Source organism: Mastomys coucha, unplaced genomic scaffold, assembly GCF_008632895.1.
Source record: "Mastomys coucha isolate ucsf_1 unplaced genomic scaffold, UCSF_Mcou_1 pScaffold14, whole genome shotgun sequence".
Taxonomy (NCBI): Eukaryota; Metazoa; Chordata; class Mammalia; order Rodentia; family Muridae; genus Mastomys; species Mastomys coucha.
In genome coordinates, this window is record NW_022196896.1 from 64,374,607 (window position 1) to 64,396,428 (window position 21,822).

General features: G+C 50.9%; 1 protein-coding gene across 5 annotated transcripts in view; it reads right to left on the bottom strand.

Annotated features, from left to right (window-relative positions):
• Fam178b (family with sequence similarity 178 member B) overlaps positions 1-21,822 on the bottom strand; it is a 117,943-nt gene that overhangs the window by 4,803 nt on the left and 91,318 nt on the right. For all 5 annotated transcript variants that reach the window (XM_031367194.1, XM_031367198.1, XM_031367197.1 and 2 more), the window contains 2 exons: positions 19,590-19,677; positions 12,108-12,233 (listed from right to left, as the gene is read on the bottom strand). In XM_031367194.1, coding sequence (XP_031223054.1) covers positions 12,108-12,233; positions 19,590-19,677 — 214 coding nt within the window. The remainder of the gene's footprint in view (positions 1-12,107; positions 12,234-19,589; positions 19,678-21,822) is intronic.

Below are 21,822 nucleotides of genomic sequence, written 5' to 3' on the forward strand. Positions count from 1 at the left end.
TGGGGTGTTTGTGTTTGTTTCTGTCCGGCTGCACTGGGGACTCAACTCAGCTTACATATGTAAAGCACATTCTTCCACTGACTGCATTCTCAGCCCACATCCTCTTCCCTCGCTTAGGAATATTGGGGGGAAGGGCTAGAGAGATGGCAGCTGTCAGAACCCCAGGTGGAAGGCACACACCCACCTATAACTCCAGCTTCAGGGGATTCAGATGCCTCTAGCTCCTTCAGCACATGTACTCTAATTATGTGGATATTCCCCACCCCAACACACACACACACACACACACACACACACACACACACTCTCACAGAGTCAAAAATGATAAAAATCTGAGGGTATATGCATTTCGTGCCAGTATTCAGGAGGCAGAGGTAGGTGGATTTCTGTGAGTTTGAGGGCAGCCTGACCTATAAAGAGAGTTCTAGGCCACTCAGGGCTACTGTGTGACCTTGTCTCAACATATATATATATATACACATACATACACACACACACATATACACACACAGACACACACAAAGAAAAAGAGATTATGAGCTTGAGAGGGAGCAGAGAGAAGGAGAAAGACAGAAAGAAAAGAAAGGGGGAGGCGATATAAGTGTATTTTAATTTTTAAAATAAAAAATGTTCTCAAATAAATAATGAAAAAAATTTAAGGGACTATTTCTGGCTCATTTAGTACAGTGCTTGCCTAGCAAGAGGAGACCTCAGGGACAATTCCTGCTACCATGAAACTGGGCCTGGTATCACATGCTTGTAGTCCCAGCACTCCTTAGAGGCAGGATCAGAAGTTCATAGTCATCCTTAGCTACATAGTAAGTTCAAGGCTAGATTGGAGTACCTGTCTCAAAAAAAAAAAAAAATCTGTATAATAGATTTTACTGATAGAATTGGAATACAACTAAATTTGTTAAAGGTTTTTTTAATGGGAACCTGACTATTTTAATTGAGCCTAACTGGGTTTGGAATACGAAAGGAACAGGACCTTGAAAAGAAGTTGAGGCCCCTTTGTGACCTTGCTCAATGCCCAAAGCACTGGGCATCGAGCAGGGTCATGGTGAGAAGGGGAAGAGGAAGGGTGGTGGGGCTGTGGCTGGGGACAGTGGGGCTGGGGTGGGGGCTGGGGGTGGCAGGGCTCCGACTAGGGGCAGTGGGGCTGGGGGCAGGGCGTTTGTTGTCTGTGGAAGACTGGGATCTAGCCCAGGTGTAAAGACCTGGGATGCTGACAGAGTAGTAGAAGGGGTTGGGGAGGGTCTAGTGACTAGCCTTTCTCTTATAAATGCCTTTCGCTAGCACACCCCACCCTCACCTGAAGTTCAGCTGTGGAGGTCTTTGCATGATCTAGGCTGCAGGACTTGGCTTCCGGAGTGGAGGCTTGGAGGGCGAGCTGCAGACTCCCTCCCAGGCATGCACGCCCTGGAGGAAAGGCTCCCAGCCTATGTGCCCTGTGCAGAGCGTTCACCAGGAAGAGCAAGCAGCAGTGTACAGCTCCCGGTTCACGCTTCAGTCCTCACTGCTGATTCCCATAACTTAATCTTCTAGGAAAACTGCAGAGAAGCTACTCTGAGGTGTGTGTGTGTGTGTGTGTGTGTGTGTGTTCTGTCTTGCTGGGGGAGGGAGGAGGGATAGAGTGTTCACCAAATTCTCTAAGCTATTTCTCCAAAGGAAAACTCTAAACGCACACCAGCCTCACACCAGCCTCAGGCGGGCGGGCTCACTTGTGTTTTCCCCTTACAAGAGGAGGCTCTTTAACAGACTCTGACTTTGAGGCCTCAGGGCTCCACCCACAACTCGAGACTGGCAGAGGCTTAGGTCCCCTGCCAGAGCTTTTGCTCAGTGGTAGAACCCTGGTCTAGCAAAGGTAAGGTTCTCGGTTCCATCCCTAATCCTCTAAAACAAGAGTACAGTGGCTCATGCCTTTGAGTGCAACATTTGAGAGGCCAAAAAGTTTACATTCCTGGCCAGCTGGTCTACATGCCAGCCAAGGGCTACACAGTGAGAACCTGTCTGAAGGAAGCAAACTCCAGCTGTGTGTATAATCCCAGCACTGCGCAGGGGAAGGAGCAAGTTGAGTTCAGCTTCCAATACATAACAAGTTTTAGGCAAACCTGGGCTACTTACTTAAGACTGTCTCAAAAACAAAACAAAACAAAACAAAAAAACCAACCAACCAAACAAACAAAAAAAACCTAAAAGCTGGGCATAGGTGATTCACATCTTTAATGCCCATGCACTGGGGAGGCACAGCAGGCAGATCTCTGAGTTCAAGGTCAGCTTGGTTGGTCTACAGAGTGAGTTCTAGGACAACCAGCGCTACACAAAGAAACCAAACTAACAAACAAAACCAACTTTCAATAGGGACATAGGCAGTGTCAGTGTGGACATGGGCTGTGTCTAGACTTTGTCTCCCCTTACTTCCTCAGGACATTCAGGTGAAGGTCTCATTTGTGGAGGCAGAGTGACTGGTTCCTGTGTCAGTCAGGAAAGTCAATTGTTAGCAGGTGCTAGGGGCTGCTCTGGGCCTGGATCAGGCAGAACCTGAGACCCTCCTAAATGTCACTGCCTGGGACCCGAGGTGGGCTAGGAGCTAAGTAGGCATGCTGGGCAGGCAGGGGTGGTCCCACTAGGAGCAGGATGTATGTGAAGTGAACAGGCAGAGTAGAGAGCCACGTTTCCCTGTCACAGTTACCTGTTCCCGTCCTAGCTGCCACCACAGAGACTCAGAAGGAAGTAGTGGCCAGAGGGAAGGACATGGGCTTTGTTTGCCTCTCTACTTATAGGGACACAACTGGCCTTTCCCCAAGTCCATGGGAGGTCCTATCAGCTTATGTGTGTGTATGTGTGTGTGTGTGTACCCAGGGATTGTGGGGTGGAGAGGGAGTTACCCCTCCATGGTGGTGGGGCTGTGGAGTAGCAAGGCCCCAGCCAGCTCAGGAGCTTAGCCCCTCCTGCATGAACACGAATCTAGGCTGGAAAACCACAGTGGGAAAGAGATCCGGGAAATCTCAGCCAAGGACTCAGAGGAGAGAGGCAGAGGATGAAGAACAGGGCGTGCCTGGACCCAGTACTGACAAGCAAAGACAGTACTGTCCCTGGGTCATACTGCCACTTTGCTTCCACTTCCTGGGTCTCTCCCCAAGTCTAGTGGCAGGGCTCTTCCCAGAAGCTCACTGTGGCTAGTCTCATTCTGGCCCTCCTCCAAAGCAAGGACCCAGGGATGAAAGGATCGCAGGGCTCCTAGACCAGCAGGCAGCAGGCAGGGAGCACCTCTGGTTGTCCTCCAGTTAGTTCTGATCTCAGCAATCACTCCTTAAGACTCCTGGGTCAAGTGGAATTCATTTGCAAGTTTTTGTCAAATGAGGCAAAAGGGAACATGGGTGAACGTTTCCCAGGAACTTCATCCTTCAGGAAATCCCCTGCTAGCTAATGCCAAGGAGGGTAGGTTACTTACACAAAGGGAAGAAGGGAAAAGGGAGTTCCCAGGAAGCCACTCTCTCTAACACAGCAACATAGTTTCTCCCACCTCAGGTCATGCTCAAGGACATAGTCTTACCCCCGAAGTTTTTAGATGGAACCCTTTCTGCTGGGCAGAAGGGGACAGTAGACTTCTCATGGGCAAGCAGACTCTGGAAGTAGGTCCAGCCAGGCTCTAGGCAGCTGCTGGGTGGGGAGGAGCTAGGGAGAGCTGAGGCTAGCCCAGGAATACTGAGGAGGAAGGATGAGAGAGATGCACAGGCAGTAACTCTCTAAGCCATGTGCTGTGTGCAGGCTCAGCTGGCAGGTGTCTGTGCACCTGCCCAGCAGCAGTGCAGCTCCACGATGCCAGGAATACCTCCTCCATCACTGCCTCTGACATCACAGGCCCTGGCTGGTGGCTACCCTAGGGAACCATTCATCTCTGTCTCCAAGGTCTGGAGGCCCAGCCCAGCCTGACAACGGATCCCAGAAGAATCCTGCACTAAGTGCCACTTCCACCTCATGTGGGTCCTCTCTTGGACCAGATGAGAGCACATTGGCTGAAGATGAGTGCTTGGAGCTGCACTGATCATTAGGTCACCTGTGTGAGAGGTGAACTATGATTCATTTGCCTTTTTTTTCCTTTTTCTTTTCTTTTTTCCTTCCTTTCTTCCTTCTTTCTCTCTTCCTTCCTTCCTTCCTTCCTTCCTTCCTTCCTTCCTTCCTTTCTTCCTTCCTTTCTTTCTCTTTCTTTCTTTCTTTCTTTCTTTCTTTCTTTCTTTCTTTCTTTCTTTCTTTTTTCCAAGAAAGGGTTTCTCTGTGTAGCCCTGGCTGTCCTGGAACTCACTCTGTAGACCAGGCTGGCCTCGAACTCAGAAATCCACCTGCCTCTGCCTCCCAAGTACTGGGATTAAAAGCGTGCACCACCACTGCCCGGCAATTCATTTGCCTTTTCAAATTAAATTTAAAATCTAGTATCATAGCATCATGACATACAGAGGGGACATAAAGAGAAGGCCTAGTAATTCTATGTTTTGGCATATGTGTAAGCTCAAGCTTGGCTAGATCCCCAACTAGTGAGGGAAAAGTCTAGCAAGAAGCAGATGTCTGGGTTCTTCCTCTTCATCAGGAAACATTCCAAGTGTGTGTGTGTGTGTGTATGTGTGTGTGTGTGTGTGTGTGTATGCGCCTGCAAACACTCACATGTGCACATACACACATGCACTTGAATAATTGTTCTAAATGGAGATGACACTGAGAACTTCTGGATCTGTGTCCATGGATATCCTAGAGACAAGACACAGAGGCCTGGCTATTTCTGTATAGATGAGGTCCATCAGCCTGTGCTCCTGGGGTTGGGCAAACAACATCATCATTTATCCTGAGTAATCCTCAAGTAGGGCTACTCACAGGCCCAAGCCAAGAGTTTCAGCTCAAGGAGAGAAGTGGGGCTCTAACCATCTCAGGGCATGCATGTTTCTGAGTCCGCCTTATCTGAATACTGGCACTTTGCACCTGCCATCTTGGCTCTGTAGGATATCGCTTCTCTATTTTGTGTGCAAACTTACAAGCTACTCTCCTTGTCCATGCAGCTCCAGGTCCAACGTTATGTTCCTGACCTTGGCCTTGGCAGGTACTAGATTAGCAAGCAAGCAGAGGGCTGTAAGCAGACATCTGTTCTAAAAGAAAAGCTGGCTTTCAAAGTGACTCTGCCCAGGATGGGGCATTGGTCACTAGTCCTAGCAAGTAGGAAATGATGAGGACACATGATTAACTGTTAGGAAATGAGACGTGTGACATAATACTCTTCCTAGCCCAGAGTCCCTGATGATACAGGGTCAAGAGGCCAGGCAGCAGATGTCACAGACATAGCCTGCCAGATTCAACACTGGATAGGGCTAGGCAGGCCACACTACTCTGCAAACGAAAGTGATGGGCCATGTGGATGGGTAGGGCCCTGAAAATGGAACAGGAATGCAGCCACTTAGGATGAGAGGGACAGGCTGGCAGCATCTAGACAGGAACAAGACTTCCGGCTCAGCTGCTGGGAACAAGCACTACATGAAAAGTTGCTCTTAGGACCCCAGCTGGGTCCAGAGGCAGGAAGAAATCTTCCCAGGGTGCTAGAGGATCTGAGAGGCCCAGGATGTACCCATATACTCCCCCAGCAGCTCCCCCCCACACATCCTCAGTGTGAACCTGAGCTGTTCTAACTTCCCAGAAATGAGTTCTGAGACCTCTCACAGTGGGATCCTCTTGTAAGTTCCACCTCAACTTTGAGAATGGACCCTGAAGGGCTCCTGCTCCTGCCCTGAGGACTGGGTAGCAGCTGGGAAGCTTTGACACAGGAGGCAGGGGTGGGACATAATGTCCAGGAAGGCTGAGGGCATGTGCTGAAGTGCTGCCTGCCATCCTGACAGTTGGACTAGGACTTGTCTCCTGAGGGAGGAACCTCAGAGCTATGAGCAAATCCTTGGGAGAGTGATCCCACCCTGCCCATCCTTCCTCTCTGGGTTCCTGGGGTGGGGGTTAGGGCAAGTAAGACAACAGACAGCTGCTTCTCCAGCTGGGATGAGAGACCCTGATCCCATGGGAGTCTAGCTCTGCTGAGGCTCATAATCTCTTGCTACAGGAGTCTATGTGTGTGAGTTCAGGCTTACACATGTGTGTGCATATTAGCATGTGGGCCTGAGGGCATGGGTAAACATGTGGAGCTCTGTGAGGAGTAACTGGAACTGACCATCTGTAAAGAGAGCTGGTTTCTCTCAAAGCCCATGAGAGAAGAACAGGGTATGCTGTACAGCCCAAAGTTTCTAGGCACCTAGAACATACTCCTTCCTTTGTAAGAGTGGCCTAGCTTCTTGTCCCCTACATTTAGGCCAAGCTGTTCCATGGTGGTGTCTACAGAGTTGACTCCAGCAGAATACATATGACCTAGACCAGCCAACCATGGTCCATGCTGAGCCAGTGAGACTTGACTCCAGGACAGATGTTCTTTCTTAATCCCTGGCCAGGGTGGCTGAGGAAAGGAGGTCAACCCAGGGTTTCCCACAGAGGCAACAGGGAACCTCTCTGGGAATGCACTTTGGGGTAGAGCCAAGCATGGGGGAAAGTGACAGTGGGGTTTTGTGACACTGTGCATGTAACCCTGGGTTCACCTAAGCCCGGGTCATCTAAAGAGGTGCAGCAAGGACAAAGAGAAGGGACTGAAGGGGTGAAAGGCAGGCAGCAGCCAGCAGCCAAGATGCAGCACTTAGAGTGTGCTCCTACAACCCACTCCGGGCTAATTCAGGCCTGGTGGAGGGAGAGAAACAGCAGCAGTCAGGCTGGGCACAGGGCTGGTGGGAAAGGTCCCTGACATGGCTTATTTCTGCTCAGGTTGGGCATTTCAGTGGAGGCCTGGGGCTAAGGCTGACTTGGAATCCAGCCGAGGAAGGCATCTCTGCTTATGTTCATGAAGGGAATGCACAAGCCATGGGAAATGTGAACTGTTAGGACCCCCAGGTTTCAACAGACAGGAAGTAGAAGACAGGAAGATGCAATGCCAAGGCCATCAGCATACAGGGTGTTGGGGTTTGATCTCAAGGCTGTAGGTGATGGGGGCAAAGGCCTCAGGTGGCCAAGTCTGAGAACGAAATAATAATAGGTCTGAAGGTAATCTAGAGAATGCCCAGAGAAGTGGAGACACTCAGGTAAGAGCAACAGGACAAGCGGACAAGGCACTTGCTGGAAAGGAACCCTAAGGGTCACAGAGCCCTGGGCTGACTGGGGTGAAGGAGAGAGCAGGCCAACCCTCCAGCTGGCTGAGCTTGAAGGAAAGCTCCCTGGACCCACCCTGCCTCCTGGGCTTCACCCTGTCCCTGCAAGCCTGGCTCATGTTCTTGCAAAGAACCATGATTTCTGGGAACAAAGCAAAGCTGGCCTGGGCTCGGCCCTGGTCTACAGGTTCCTCGACTTGCGTGTAGTTCAACTCTCCTACAGGGTCAACTTCTCGGAGGCCCAGGTCTGACAAAATATAGCTGATGCTCCTCATTTTGGAGGAAGGAAGATGGAACAGAACCACAAGCCAGCCAAGAACTTAAGGAGTCCTCATGTCTATTTTCTGTTCCTCAAATCCAGTTTCCTCCCAGCTCTCCTAACCCTAGCCTGACCCAAGTTTACAGCACTGTGTGTGGGGGCCAAGTACTGCATTTTCAGGTGACAAAGAAGGGAGAGGCTCCTGGATCCACTTGTCTTTGAAAACTAAGACGACACAGGTTCAAGACAAGCCCAAGGGAATACAGGTCCCTTTGTTGGGGTTGGAAGTGTCAGCAAGAGAGGCCAGAGGTGAGCACAGAGATACCAGAGAGCAGCTCACCTTGTCCTGTCCTGGCAGTGAGAGCTGGCCTCTCCTCACCACAACCTCCCATTAAGGCAGTTCTTGGCAGGGTCAGCCAGAACAGGGACAGACCGCTGCAGTCTACAGTTGCAGCAGAAAAAGCAGCAAAACTTGTTCACCAAGTCTCTCAACACACCTGGCACACCACAAGGGTTTACAGGAGATACACACAGGGCATTGCACACAAACACATGGCAGGCCCACGCCCTACACACAGGCTGAGCAGACACACACCTCTGTAGAGTTGCAGCTGGCTGGAGCCTATCCCCAGCATCACCCACACTCGAGCACACCCTCCCCCATAAAATCATTTCTTTGCAAACACTGCTCCTCCATAAACAAGCTTTCCCTAGGCTTCTGCAGCACACACAACAGCCTGCAAGTGAACCTTACATGGAGGGAATGCCCCTGCAGGAGGCTGACCCATGTACAGTCCTCAGTGAGCCTCAAGCTGCCCGCCTTGGAAGGTATCCACTGACATGCTGAAAGGAGACATATTTGGGGTGGGGGGGTGGGGATGAGGGTGGGGGTGGGTGAGGCAGGTTCCCAGCGCCAAGTTGGCCTCCTTATTCTTAGTTTTCATTCCACAGTGGAAGACAGTTTAAATCTGAATTCCTCAGATTTAACCAAATAGAGAGACAGAGACACTCCCATCCTACTATCAAGATACTGGTTCCCTGTACCTTCCATATCTTTCAGGGGGAAACTCCCTTAATACAGCATCCCGGCTGTGAGGTAACTCAGTAGCAAGCATATGCTTAGCATGTGACCAGGCATCATGACACTCAGCAGTGCCAGAGAAAAAGTACAAGTATGTCTATCTACGTGTGTGTGTGTGTGTGTGTGTGTATACATATGTATCTATACATTTATGCATATAAATGTAAATGTATATATACATAGGAACAGGCATGGAAGAAAAAGCAAAAATTAGTTGGAAGCTGTGGTTAAACAAGAACAAGAAACATAAGGGCAGATTTAACAAGACCAAAACATCAGCCATCTCTGTAAAAGTGAACGGGTCCCAACTCTGAGACTGGACACAATATAACTAGCCACATCTGGCCACATGCAGATGACACTTCCCATAGTTGAAAGCAAATACCCCAGTAAACCCTACTGCTGGATTGGAGGGCTGAGCTTGTAGACTGGAGGAGAAAATTGAGTCAAGTTATGCAATGTTTGTCTGCCTGAAGCCATAAGGCCAGTCTCACAGGGACCTGGGAAGGAGCTGTCTCTGGCAGAATCATGTCCCTGGGCCAAAAGGAAGCCCTGAGAAGCCAGCCCTCCTGTTGTTCTACTCTCCTCTGTGTAAACACTGGCACCTCCCACCTGGAGCTGACAGGAGGCCTGCCTCTTGGTAGGTGCCAGGCCCCAAGCATCAACCTAGATGTTTACCCTTACCCTGGGTAAACCCAGCTCATACCAGGCAAGCCCAGGGCATAGACAGCCATCGAGGAGATCAGCACTCTATATAAATATTTTGAGATGGTGTCTTGTTATGTTGTCAGGGCTGGACTTGAACTCATGGGATGATTGAAGAATGAACTCCAGTAACCCCTGCCCTCCAGTTTCTTGAACAGCCTGGACTACAGGTTCTAGGCACACTTTAAAACGCTGAGTCTCTAATCATTTAAAGCTTCTTCTCCAATTTTTGGTAGTGCAGAGGCTTGAACATGTGACCTCACATAAGCTAGGTAAGCACGCTACTACTGAGTTAGGCTTCAGCCCTCCACAGAAAGCCTTACTTTTCAGACATATTTTGGTCTGTGCTAGTAGCATGGTAAGTGACTTTGACCCTGCAAGGACAAACAGTCTCCTTGGGAACCCAACCTGCCCCTGCCTCCAGTCCAGCTCACGCCTCCTCCCTGCCCCCGCAGAGTGGAAGCCTGAGCACTTGCTTCTTTTGTTAAAGTACTTGGTGGTTAGCTTTCCCAGGCAGCAACCTTACTAACTTATAATTACCAACAATGCCCTGTGATTGGCTCTCTCATTACCCAAGGTAATACTTCTGAAGTCCAGGGTTCCATAAATGCTTGTGGTCTTAATGATACAAGGACATTAAGGGACCGGGACTGCTACTGTCAAAGGCAGGGATGGCAGGAGAGTAGAAGGCCAGAGCAGAGCAGAGTGAGAGAGGGTCAAACACATTTATTCAGTTTTTCATTTAGTGGTAAAAACATGCAATGTTGAGACACATAGCTGCCCACAATCCAGCCAGACAGCCAGACGTGCAAAGGGACGGCGGAGCCTCGTTGTGCCCACGTATCTTCCCTGGAGGAAGGAGGAGGGTTAGCTAGCCTGCGGCAGAGAGAGGAGGCGAGGAGACCAGAAGAAGAGCCTGCAGAAGTGTTTATTTGCAGGGTTGGCGTAGGGCTGTGACCCCTGCAGTTTAGGGCAGGAAATCTCCTAGACAGGAGTGAGTTTAGTGTGGGATAGGCAGAATCTCAGCATGATGGCCCCAGAGGCTGAGAACAAGCCATCTCCTTCATGCATGATCACCTCCAGTTGACCTCAACTCTGGCCTCAGTTTCCTCATTGCACTTGAGAAGCAAAACAGCAAAGACTTTGAGCTCTGGGGATGAAAGGCTGCTCCATCCCAGACCACCACTCCCTGTAAAATAGGGCGGATGACGCCGCTGCTCATTTTGGCTGCTGAGTAGCCCCATCGCATCTTTGAAGATGAAACATGCTCAGGCCTAATGAGGAGTCAGTCGGCTGAGGTGGGGTGGGACCTAGTCACCTGCCTGGCCCCTCCCAGCCACCATCGCACTCAGACCAGGCACAGGCTTGGAACCATGTCACACTTCTCTCTGCCCTGGCAATGCACTAGACCCCATGCCCACCATGCACACACCTGAAGTCCCTGATCCTCCCCTCCCCTGCTTGCCTCTGCCCTTAGTTGCTTCACTTCCAGAGGCTCTGCAGCAGTCTTGGCTGCAGTGAGAGCTGCCCCTGCCCCACCTGCCCTTACTATTATCCCCAGCCAGTATACTCTTTGCTTTGGGGGCCCTGAACACCCTGGATGTGCTGCTTCTCTTCCCCAGCTTTAAGGCAAAACTCATGATTTCTAATAGGCAACCAAGGAGGAAAGGTGGCTGTTCACGAAGCTTTACAGACAGGATTCTGCAGCCTGCTTACCCTCCCATCCAGTGACTACTACATACACACCTTCAATTGCTACTAGCAAGTCAGAAACGTGGTGAGCCTCGTGGAAGCTTGGGGCCTGGAGGGAGCCACACCCCTGCTGGGTGAGGCTGTAGTCTGACCCCCAAGGCTCCTTCCTGGAAGCCAGATAGTCTCTGATCAGGCAGCCTAGACAGCCTCATCTTCCTTTTTCCTCTACTCCTCTTGTATCCAGCTATGGCAGACTATGTACCCAGGGGCTGACCCCAACTCCTTTCTAGAGCCCCCTAAGCTTACTGGGAAACATCTGGCAAAGGAAGAGTGATATTTGGATAGTATCCACCTTCCAGGGAGACTGTCACCTTGTAAAAGCATTGACAGGAATCCCAAGGCAAAGATGCCACCCCTGCAGTCTAGAAGGGCATGGTGCACCTGGGGATTACCCATCTTCTTAATGGCTCATTTGTGTTCATTAACTAATTAGCTCACTTATCTGATTCTCAGAGTGATGCCCAAAGGCTGGACTACTGGATTGTTCACACTCAAGCTCAGGAGTGACATTTCTGAATCCCCGCCTTCCTGAATGTAATGACCCCTATTTCCATTCTTCATCCTGAGTCTCTATCAATAGAAGAGTCCATGGAGATCCACTTGGAAGCCCCCATACCCACCGTGGTCCCTGCTCTGAAACTAACCCCAAGAACAAACAGGCCTCTGCTATTACTGACCCTCACCTCCAGAACCAGGGAATCTCAGTGCCCTTGACTTACACCCAAATTTGGCTTTTAGGAAAGCTGGTCAATGCTTGGAAGAACTTATGTGGATAACTGGAGGAAGGTCAAGGCCTAAGCCTTGTCAAAATTAGTGGAAATAAGCAGAGAAGTTGGGCAAAGCTCTGCTGGTATGTCTGTGCCCACAGCCTCACCTGCACCTACATGCATGGGTGAGCACTGGTGCTAATGAAAGGGTTTGGAGGAATACTGAACGCCTCCTCCTCACATAGAAGGCAGCCTGCTGGCCTCTGGCCTCCAGTGGCTTGTAGTTCTGGAAGGGCCCACAGGCTGTGCAATGGGAACTACCCCACCCTCCCCGCTAAATGGGGTAGCAGGAGTTAGTGAAGAAAGGCAGGGCCCAAGGTGCTTACCTTGTGGTCTAGATCAGCACTGGCCTTTGACTGTTGCCCCAGACGGGATGGCAAGGTTTCAATGCCCAGACACTGCCTGAGGGATGAAGGCCTCATGAGGCTGAGGAGCTGGCTGAGCAAGGCGAGCTGGGGAGGAGAAAGGAGACTGTGACTGAGCATGTGCGCAGGTGTTCTTGGAGGACACCCCTCAAGGCTCGGAGCCCCAGCTTCCAGGTCGGAATCCACCTCTCACTTATGAGCGAGCAATGACTTCTTAGACTTTGGGTATTTTGTCCCTAAAATGGTCCACAGTACTTCTTTCTAGAAGGAGGGGCATGTATATGGGCATGCATGCTCACACACACACACACACACACACACACACACACACACACACACAGAGTGAGCCCTGTGATGAACTAGAAAGCTCCCCTGAGGCTTAAGGGTTTATCCTAATTCCTTGGAAAACCAAGACTAAGAAAGAGATTCCCTCTGCCGCTGAGTAGGACCTCAGCAAACAGCACACTTTTCCCTGCCCCCCACATCCCTCTCCTGTCACTTGGCTTGTGGCTGTGACATGTTCAATCCACAGGAAGAGGACCCTGTGTCCTCAGCTATGTCTGTCCATCCTGTGAGCCATGACCACAACTTCTCTGCCTGCCTGTCCTCAAGTTCTCTTCGTCCGTACCATGCTCTTTTTCCTCCCAGGAATTCCTAATATTGAGTCTTCTATGCCATAAGGAACTTATAACAGGAGAGTCCCCCACAATATAATAGTGTCCACCAACACCAACAGCACTGTGTTTGAAACAAAGTCTCCTCTGTGTTCCAAGCTGGCCTAACACGTGTGACCCACCCAGGTCTGCCTCCCCAGTATTGGGATCAGGAAGCTCACACCACCAGGCCTACCATCTCTTTTAAGTTATTATTATATAGTCTGGGGATTGAATTTAGTTCATCAAGCTTGGTGGCAAGTGCCTCTTTAGTGACAGCCATTTCACTAGCACTTTTTAATTTTATTTATAGATAGGGACCTGCCTGCTATGGTTCCTGGCTGGCCTGGTACTTCCTACGTACACTAACTAGTCTGTCCTCAAACTTCCAGCCATCTTCCCACCTCTGCCTCCTGAGTGCTGGGGATGTGTGCCTGGCCCAGCTCTCTTTTTCTTTTCCTAAAACTCTATACTATTTTCTTGTCAAACAAAATAACCAAATCCAATAACCAATAACTCTCATCCAATATCTATATTCTCAGTCTCAGAAACAATCTCTCAGTTGGTCTGTTTAGATGGAGACTCCCCATAAGGTCTAGAGGGGGGGTTGGTCATGTGTTAATCTACTAGGCACCCTACCTCCTGTTTAGCTTTGAAGATACAGCCCAACTCCTCCTAGTGAACCTGCAGCTAGCCCTTCCCTCTAGTCACCCTAACATGGGTTTGGGCAGTTTAGACAGGGCCCCAGCAAAGGCTGCCCAGATGCTGGGCCATGGCTGGGTAGAGGCAGGCAGGCCCCAGTTCTCGCCCCCCTAAGGCATCCTTGTGCAACCCCAGGAATCGGGGGTGGGGGTGCAGGATGCAGATGAAGGAGCAACAACAGGGTGGCAAGAGGACAGACTGCTTAGATCCAGCAGGTGCAGTGTGGCTACAGGCAAGAGAGCTGAGCCCCCAGCCCAGCGCCTGGCTTGGCCAGCAGGGTGGCACAGCGCACCTGGTCCTCCTGTGACTCACTCACCAGCACCTGCTCTGCACTTCGGCTGCCCTAAACCTTGGAAGCCCTGGAGAGCAGCAGGTAGGGTGGAGGCAGGTGAGGGGCTAGGAGTCAGGCTGGCTTTGGCTCCTGGAAGGAGGCCAGACCTTCTCTGCAAAGCGGAAAGAAGACAGCAAAAAGAGAGGGGAAGGTCTAGGCAGGCATAGCTTCCATCTGAAGCCGCACTCAAAGCAGCCTTGCCTTGCGCCGCCTCCTAAGTCTGGGGATAATTTTCAAAACAGCCCTGGCCTTTTAGCACATGGAGGCTCACAGCTGTGCAAGCACAGGGCCGCCCTGCAATGCTTCCAAATCCACACCCCCAGAGTGACTGAAGGCCTGCTTCAGCAGAGCCAGGACCCTCCCTGCTCTAGGCGGTGGGGGCAGGGCTGGCACGGAGAGCACAGACGAGCACTATCTCATGATTGTTTTTCCTCTCGCTCCAGGAAAGCAGCTTGGTAGTGCTTCGGTGCACTCTTGCAGTCTGGTCTCAGATTCGCTTTTGTTTCCCCGAATCGCCCCGCCCCACATACCACCCTCTCTCTGGGATTAGGGCTTTTCTGGTCCCTAAAGGTCCTGTAGAGGGAGGGTCAGGACCAGACCAACATTGTCTCCACCCCCATCCCTCCCTACCTCCACTGCAGAGTGCCAACTCAGCAAATGCTCAGCCCATTAGGGCAGACACCTCAGGGTAAGACATGAAGATCACCCAGAAGGCAGGCCTCCACTGGCCTTGCCAGTCTCCTGGCAGGAAGAGGCAGAAGCGATCCTGGCAAAGCAATTGTCTACAACAGCATGTGGCTCTTGCTTTCAAATCCTGGCAGTGGCTCCAATTTGCACTGGAGAGGCAACTGTGAGGCACTTGGAGGTCCAAAGTGACCTGCTGTTGCTCTCCAGAGCCTGGGCCCTTATCTGACTTCTGAACAGAGACAGTGCAGAACTGCCCCCTCCTTGGTCCTAGTCCACTGTCACTTCTAACCCACAGCCTACACCACCTGTACTTACACCCCTGCCGTCTCCCGCCCTGCAGTTTTTTCTCTATATCATCACTTACTCTCCAGCAGGCATAGAATTCACGGGTCTTATCAGCCCCTCCCTGGCTATGAGGTCAGGACTGTCAGCACTGGCTTCTCCTGCAGTGTCCACAGGGCCAAGCACCACGCCTGGCACATGGCCCATGCTTATTATTCATTAGACAAGTGAATGGCTAAATAGCAGGTTAGGACATTAGTTAACCGTTTCCTAGGAGATTCAAACTTTTATATGCCACTCAAAGTCCTTGTTTTCCAAATTTCAAGGCATGATTCGGGGCTGGATGTGGTGGCGCGTGCCTCTAATTCCAGCACTTGGGAGACAGGAGGGCTGGCGAGTCTCTGAGTTTGAGGCCAGCCTGGTCTACACAGCAAGCTCCAGGTCAGCCAGGGTTACACAGAGAAACCCTATCTCAAAATTAAAAAAACAACAACAACAACAAAAAAATTTGACTAAAGTGGTTTGCTGCTAGCTATGGTGGCACATGCTTGTAAGTCTAGGGTTTGAGAAGCAGATGCAGGAGGAACTCAAATTCAAGAGCAAATGGCTTCATAGCAAGTCTCCATCAGGACAGCTCAGAGGGTAGAGGTGCTTGCTTGCCAAGCTTGGGTAACCTGAGTTCTATCCCTGCATTCAGCACAATGGAAGGAGAGAACAGCATGACTCCCACAAGCTGTCCTCTGACCTCCACATGGACACTGTGATGTGTGTACACACACAATAAATAAACACATATTTTAAAAAATGGTTTGCCTTGTTTCTGTGTTGCAAGAGGCTGGTATAAGAAACAAACTCTTGGTTTCCTCTCAAACCTGTTCTACCTGCATTGTGCCTGGCTGGGGAAAGCCTGTCTCCTCCCCTCACTCTAGTCTGGAAGACTCTCACCTACCTTCCCCTAGCCTTGCTGGCTGTCCTAGGGAAGTGACCTGGCATCTGGGCACCACACTGCTGCTATCCCCCAGACCAGCTGTCCTCAAGAAAGTTAGGCTCACCCTCCTTGCTTGTCCCCCAACAGTGTGGTCTCTACACAGCAGCTAGTCAACTGTAAAGCTGCTGCAAATCAGTTGTTGTCTCTCCTTGCGGCTCTGGCAGTCACTCACCTCTCTGGAATCTGCCCTCATCCCTGCTCTTACCATACCAGCCTCTTTTTTTTCTCTGCAACCTAACCGTCTCTTCCTGAGCCCTGGAGCCTTTTGTAATTGCTGTTTGCTCTGCTAGAAGTGACCCCCATTCACCCACCCAAAGGAAACCTGCTTTTTACAGCTCTGTGCACAAATGTCCCTTCCGTTTCTTTGCCCTTGTTTAAGACTGCACCTGCGGCTGAGTGGTGGTGGCGTACGCCTTTAATCCCAGCACTTGGGAGGCAGAGACAGGAGGATTTCTGAGTTCGAGGCCAGCCTGGTCTACAGAGTGAGTTCCAGGACAGCCAGGGCTATACAGAGAAACCCTGTCTCGAAAAACCAAAAAAGAAAAAAGACTGCACCTGTCCAACACTACAACTCCTTTCTGGCTTTATTTTTCTTCACAGCTCTTGGCATTCTCTGCAAGTTCACCCTAAATGTTACTTTTTTTCTTGGTGCCTCTGTTGGCCTGCTTGGACTATGACTACCGCAGAAAAGGAACTTCATTTGATTCAGCTCATTTCTGCCCAGACCAGATTCTAGAGCACACTGGGGCCTGAGGCTAAACATCGACTGTTTCTGAAGTGTCCCCAGTATTTCAATGGAACAGTAGGAATTACTGGTCCAACCTGGGACTCTCCTGGAAGAAGAAAGTCCTGGGCGATTGCCGTCTACCTGGCTGCTATCTCTCATGCACATTCTTTAACTGTGTCTGCTCCTGGAGCTCAGGCTGTGGTTTGAGGCAGGGGCAGCGGGAGGGTGAGCACCTGGGTACTGAGAACCCTTCAAGCTCCAAGCCTCTTGCTTCTACAAGAGTCAACCCCAGAAGACCCTTCACAGTGGTCTAAGCTGCCAAAAACCAGGGGTTGGGTTGGAGAGGTTGAAGTGGTCAATGGTACAGTTCTAACCCTCACTCCCCTGCCCTGCCTTCTGGTCCTGGAGAGTGCCCCTGACTCAGTTTCACCATTTATAAAACCTAGATAGAGTAGGAGCTCTTCCAGCCCCAGGTTTTGAGGAAGGAGAACACTAAGAACAGCACTCAGAACACAGTGAGAGTCACTGGGTGGATGCAAGCATTCCAGATGGGAAAAGGTCAGCGCACAGCCACAGCTGGGAGAAGACCCAGCCAGGGACTGGTGTGTGGAGGCGTCATGACTGGCTGTGGGGACAAGGTGGTCCTTTGAAGGCAAGCATGAGGAATGGGTGTAATAAGTCAGACTGCGAAGGTGAGTGAGTGCCTGGTAACCAGACACCAGGATGAGAGAGCTGATGAGGAGATCTGAACACACCTGCTGGGCCTTCCTCTCTCTAGAGCCACCAAGGTGAGGTTCCGGCTCTTGCCCCTCCAGGCAGTCGGCCCAGCAAGCATGGACTCATCCTCTAAGCCCTCCTCCACAAGTCTAGCCTCAGGCAGTGTTAGTCACCCAGGTCACAGCTAGCTGGCTCACCTCTTCTGGAGCTGTCTGGTTTGGTCACACCTGGCGTCTCAGGCCAAGCCTCGGCTAGTTTCCTAGTAAGTTGCAGACAGGTATACAATTGGGCCCACAGTGCTCACAAGCAGGCAGGTGTAGGAAATGACATAAAGTTAGGAAGCTGAGAGCTCTGCTCCACTTGCCTCCAAGCCTTGGGATCCTGGATTCTTGCTTCTTGCAGAGACCTCCTGAGCTAGTTCCTGACTAAGCAGTCAGCACTCACACCTTGCCTCCCTCCCTGTGGCCCCCCTCGAGGCTCCATGAACAGTCTCAGGCCAAGGAAACCTACCAAGCCTCGAAATGGGCCCACCTTCGAGTCACTGCTAACAGCTTCTCCGTCCCAGACCCCAGGGACCTACCCTCTGAGTCCTGGCTTTCCTCCTCTTCCTTCTATCAGGCTGCCACGGCAGCTATATCTAAGCTGTGACTGCTCCCAACTTCCTAACCTTCTGCTCTCCCTTCTTCAGAGTGACTACAGTGACCTCAGCAGGGCCATGCCCTCCCAATGATGGCTTTCGGAGCATCCTCTCCTTGGGTATCCTGACACTCACTTGACTCTTTCTTTATCCCACAAGCATTACACTGCCTTCCTGGTGTGGGCCAGGGCCTGGGCTGAAGGGCAGTGGAGAGCAAGCCAACATCACTGATTTCTGACTTTCAGGGGCCCCAGAGATTCTGCCTGGAAATAGGAGTATGGGCAACACAACACTGACACTAGACAAGTAAGGGAGGGTGGTAGACAGGGCCAGCAGGCCTCCCTGAAATGACATGTTCTTCAGAGTAGGAACGACAATGTTTCTGCCATGCTGGAGTGAAAGTGTTCAAGGCTGGGGGACAGAGGGGAGTGGGCTGAAGCGAGAGCCAGGCCCAGCCCCCTCCTTCCGACCTCACTAACAATACCTTTCCTAGCTTTAGTTCTTGAGCTACCTGGCTTGAGGATGTGCTGAGCAGACCTTTTCCTGCTCCTGGCTGCTCAGTGTTGACCCTGAAACTGCAAGGACCCTAGGCAGAGCCCAGGGAGGCAAAGGTTTCAACTGCCTGGTGTATCCTTGCAGCCTATGGAGGCCATGGCCTCTGTGCTAACAGGCAGTGGCAGAGCTCCTCAGAGAGGAATAGAGAGAAGCCCAGGACTCACCCCTGCTGCCCCAGGGACATCTAACCCTGGAATGGGGGACCCTGGTAGGAGCAGCTTTAATAATATTTCTTTCTATCTTTATTATTCTGTCTACAAAAAGTCATGGCCTGGGGTTTGGGAAGGCCCTGGGTGCTGGGAACTGAGCTCTGTTCCTCTGTAAGAGCAGCAAATGTCTTAACTGCCCAGCCATCTCTCCAGCCCTGTCAGTGTTCTTCAAGGGTGTGGCCCCTGGAGGGGAGGCCTGCTCCAGTGGACGGTCCCACATCCTGTGTATATGGGCTATACAGGAAGTTAGGAGGGAATGGTGGTAAGGATGGACCTAAGAGGCCTTGGGGAAAAGAGCAGGAGGGTGAATACGGTGTGGGCATGTATGAAATTTTCAAAGAATAAAAAGACTAATGACAGCACTACTGCTGAAGTCCGCGTCTGTAACTCCAGCATTCTGGAAGCTGAGCAGGAGGATCAGGGAGGCTGTCACAAAACAAAACAAAACAAAACACTAGCAAAAAGAAAAAAAAAGCTGAAATGAAGTGACATCATGTTACATCTGTTTTCCCATAATTCACAACCTCTAAACTCACCAATCTGACCAGTCCCCAGTGCCTAGGACACAGTAGTTCTGCAAGCAATCATGATCTTTAGAGTGTTGGAATTAAAGTGTTGGGGTTAAAGGTGTGAGCCAGTCACATCCACTTTTACCAGGCTGGACCCTTAACTCCTAGGCTCAAATTATCTTCCTGTCCCAGCCTCCCCAGCAGCTGTTCATTTGCCATGCAGATGACAGAACCCAGGGCCGCACACATACTCTGGACAAGTGCTCTACCACTGTACTATGCTCCTGGCTCCAGTAACTATTGAACAAATGAATTTGAGTAAGACATTCAAATCCAGCTTAGGTCTGGGGATGGTCTCTCTGATTATACCTCAGGTGAAGGTGGGTAATGGGGAGAGGGGTGGTAGCCCACCAGAGGTCTTCCTAGTCCTGCTGAGGCAGACTCACCTGGGTCTTCTCTTCTGAGAAAGGAAGTGACTCCTGCTGACCCAGCATCCGGGCAATAACCACGAGACTCAGCTGACTTCTAAGCTGCCTGAGAGAGAAGAACAAGAGAATCTGAGTGGGGTGGACTGAGGCCTGGGGACTTCTGAATGTTTTACAAAGCATGGGGAAAGGCAGGTTATGCAAGAGAAAATAATACGTTTTTCCTTGGAGCTGTAACTCCCTCAGATCTGTATGTATCTGTGGGTCTGGATGAGTGGAAGGTCTACTCGGAAATGGACCAACATTCCTACCTCTGCATAATAAATACACACAGAAGAAGAGACAGAACCAGGTAAGGCTCAGTGGTAGAGCAGAGTATACAGGAGAGCCTGGGGACTGAACCTTAAACAAAGCAATAATCTGAGAAGAAAATTGTAGAGGAAGGGGCTAACACTAAGGAGAAAAATATGCAAATAGAGGGGAAAGGCTGCAGGAAGAAAACACATTCCCTTGCCCTTCTCTTGGTCCTGTCTGACTCTCAGACTTCAAAGGACTTCAAGCAGGGTGGGTGATTGGCCTCCTGAGACCAGGCTTCAAGCTCTATTCTGAGAACTTTCCTTTGGGATTCCCCTTCTACATCCTGGGCCTCAGAGTGACTCAACCCCTCAAGTAGCTTCTGGGTTTTCATTGGACAGTTAAGAGAGTATAACTTCCCTGTGGGACAGCTAATATAACAAGGCGGTCACCTTATAGTGCTGTTTGTCCTCCTGTCTCCCAGCAGGACAGACTTTAGGAGGGCCAGCAAAGAGAACAAGTGAGAGAACCCCAGGAATTCCCAGAGCCAGTTGTACATGAAGCCACCAGCCCCAGCTCCTAGACCATTTGCTCTTTGAGCTGCTGGTGAACAGGCCTCCTGCTTCATTCAGCCGAGCTGAACATCTGAGGCCAGCCATGCAGCAATGCCTAGTCCATGCTTACTCAGGACTGAGCCATCTCCTCAGCAATCAAGGCCCCAGTGGGGCTTCAGATGCTAACACTTGGATCCTTGGGTCCTGGAGCACTAGGGGGAGTAAAGAAGAGATGAAGGTCCAAGAGCCCGGGGTGGGGGAGGGGCTAAGAGTTGTCCTGGGACCCTTGAGCCTAGGTGACAGGGCAGACTCTCAAGCCAATATTCTGTAATTAATCACCCAACCTTGCTGGGGAGGTGGCACCGCGCCCTTCCAGTATCTCCAGACACTGATCACCAGGCAGTCAGCCCTGTGAATGGAATTTTTATTCTGACAAGGATACCTCCTGGGTCCATACACATGCCAGGCAGGTGCCATACCGCAGAACTTCATTCTTATTCTCTTCTAGAGTGACTTCTGTGTGGCAACCACACATTGCTTAAGTAGCCCACTCAGAATGGAAGCCAGATGGGTTTCAGACACTACTGTCTTGAGCCATGCCAGGGTATAAGAAGAAGGGAGGAAGGACAGCAAAGAAAGGCCTACGTTAAAGCCTGCTGGAAAAGGTTATGTCTAACACTAGACTCCCAGAGGAGTAACAGCACTGCTGGAGGGACCTCCGACAGGTCCCTTGAAAGACACCACAGGGACCAGATGCAGTGAGTACTGATGGCTCCAGAGCAAGTATCCCAGGACCACACTTGCCTTAGTGAGGGAGTGCTGAGGCAGACCTCCTCCAAGATTCCCAGAGGCTGGAAAGCTCAGAATCAGACTAGGGCCTGAGCTCTGCAGGCTTTGTTGATTTTTCTTAAGTAACAGAAAAATCAGAAGAACCAACAAAGCAGGAGGCTCTTGATTTACAAGAAGAATGGCAGGCGGGGTTGGAACACATCTGAAGGGCTATGGTGGAAGAGAAAAATGGCTACTCTGAGGAGGGTGGAGGACCATGAGGTGCTTCATAGCTGACAGAAAGGGGACACATGGTCTCTTTGGAACACTGAAAAGATTTACTGAGGACGTGCATACATCTACCCGATGATTTTGTGGTCCTGCTCTTGTGTTCACAAGAGAGAGGTACTCATGGTAAAAGCACCCCACCAAGCAGACTGGACAGTGTCTACTCGCTGCCCCAACGCCCCATCACTCTGCTGCAGGGAAGATGAAGACTACAAAAGGAGATGGTGCATTTACATCACATCCCACAGCAGGGAGGGGTGGCCCTGGGCAGGCTCTGGTATACTTTCTCTCCCAATCTGGGTACTAGTTTCACATGTGCTTGACTTGTGAGAACTCTACCAAGTCACATG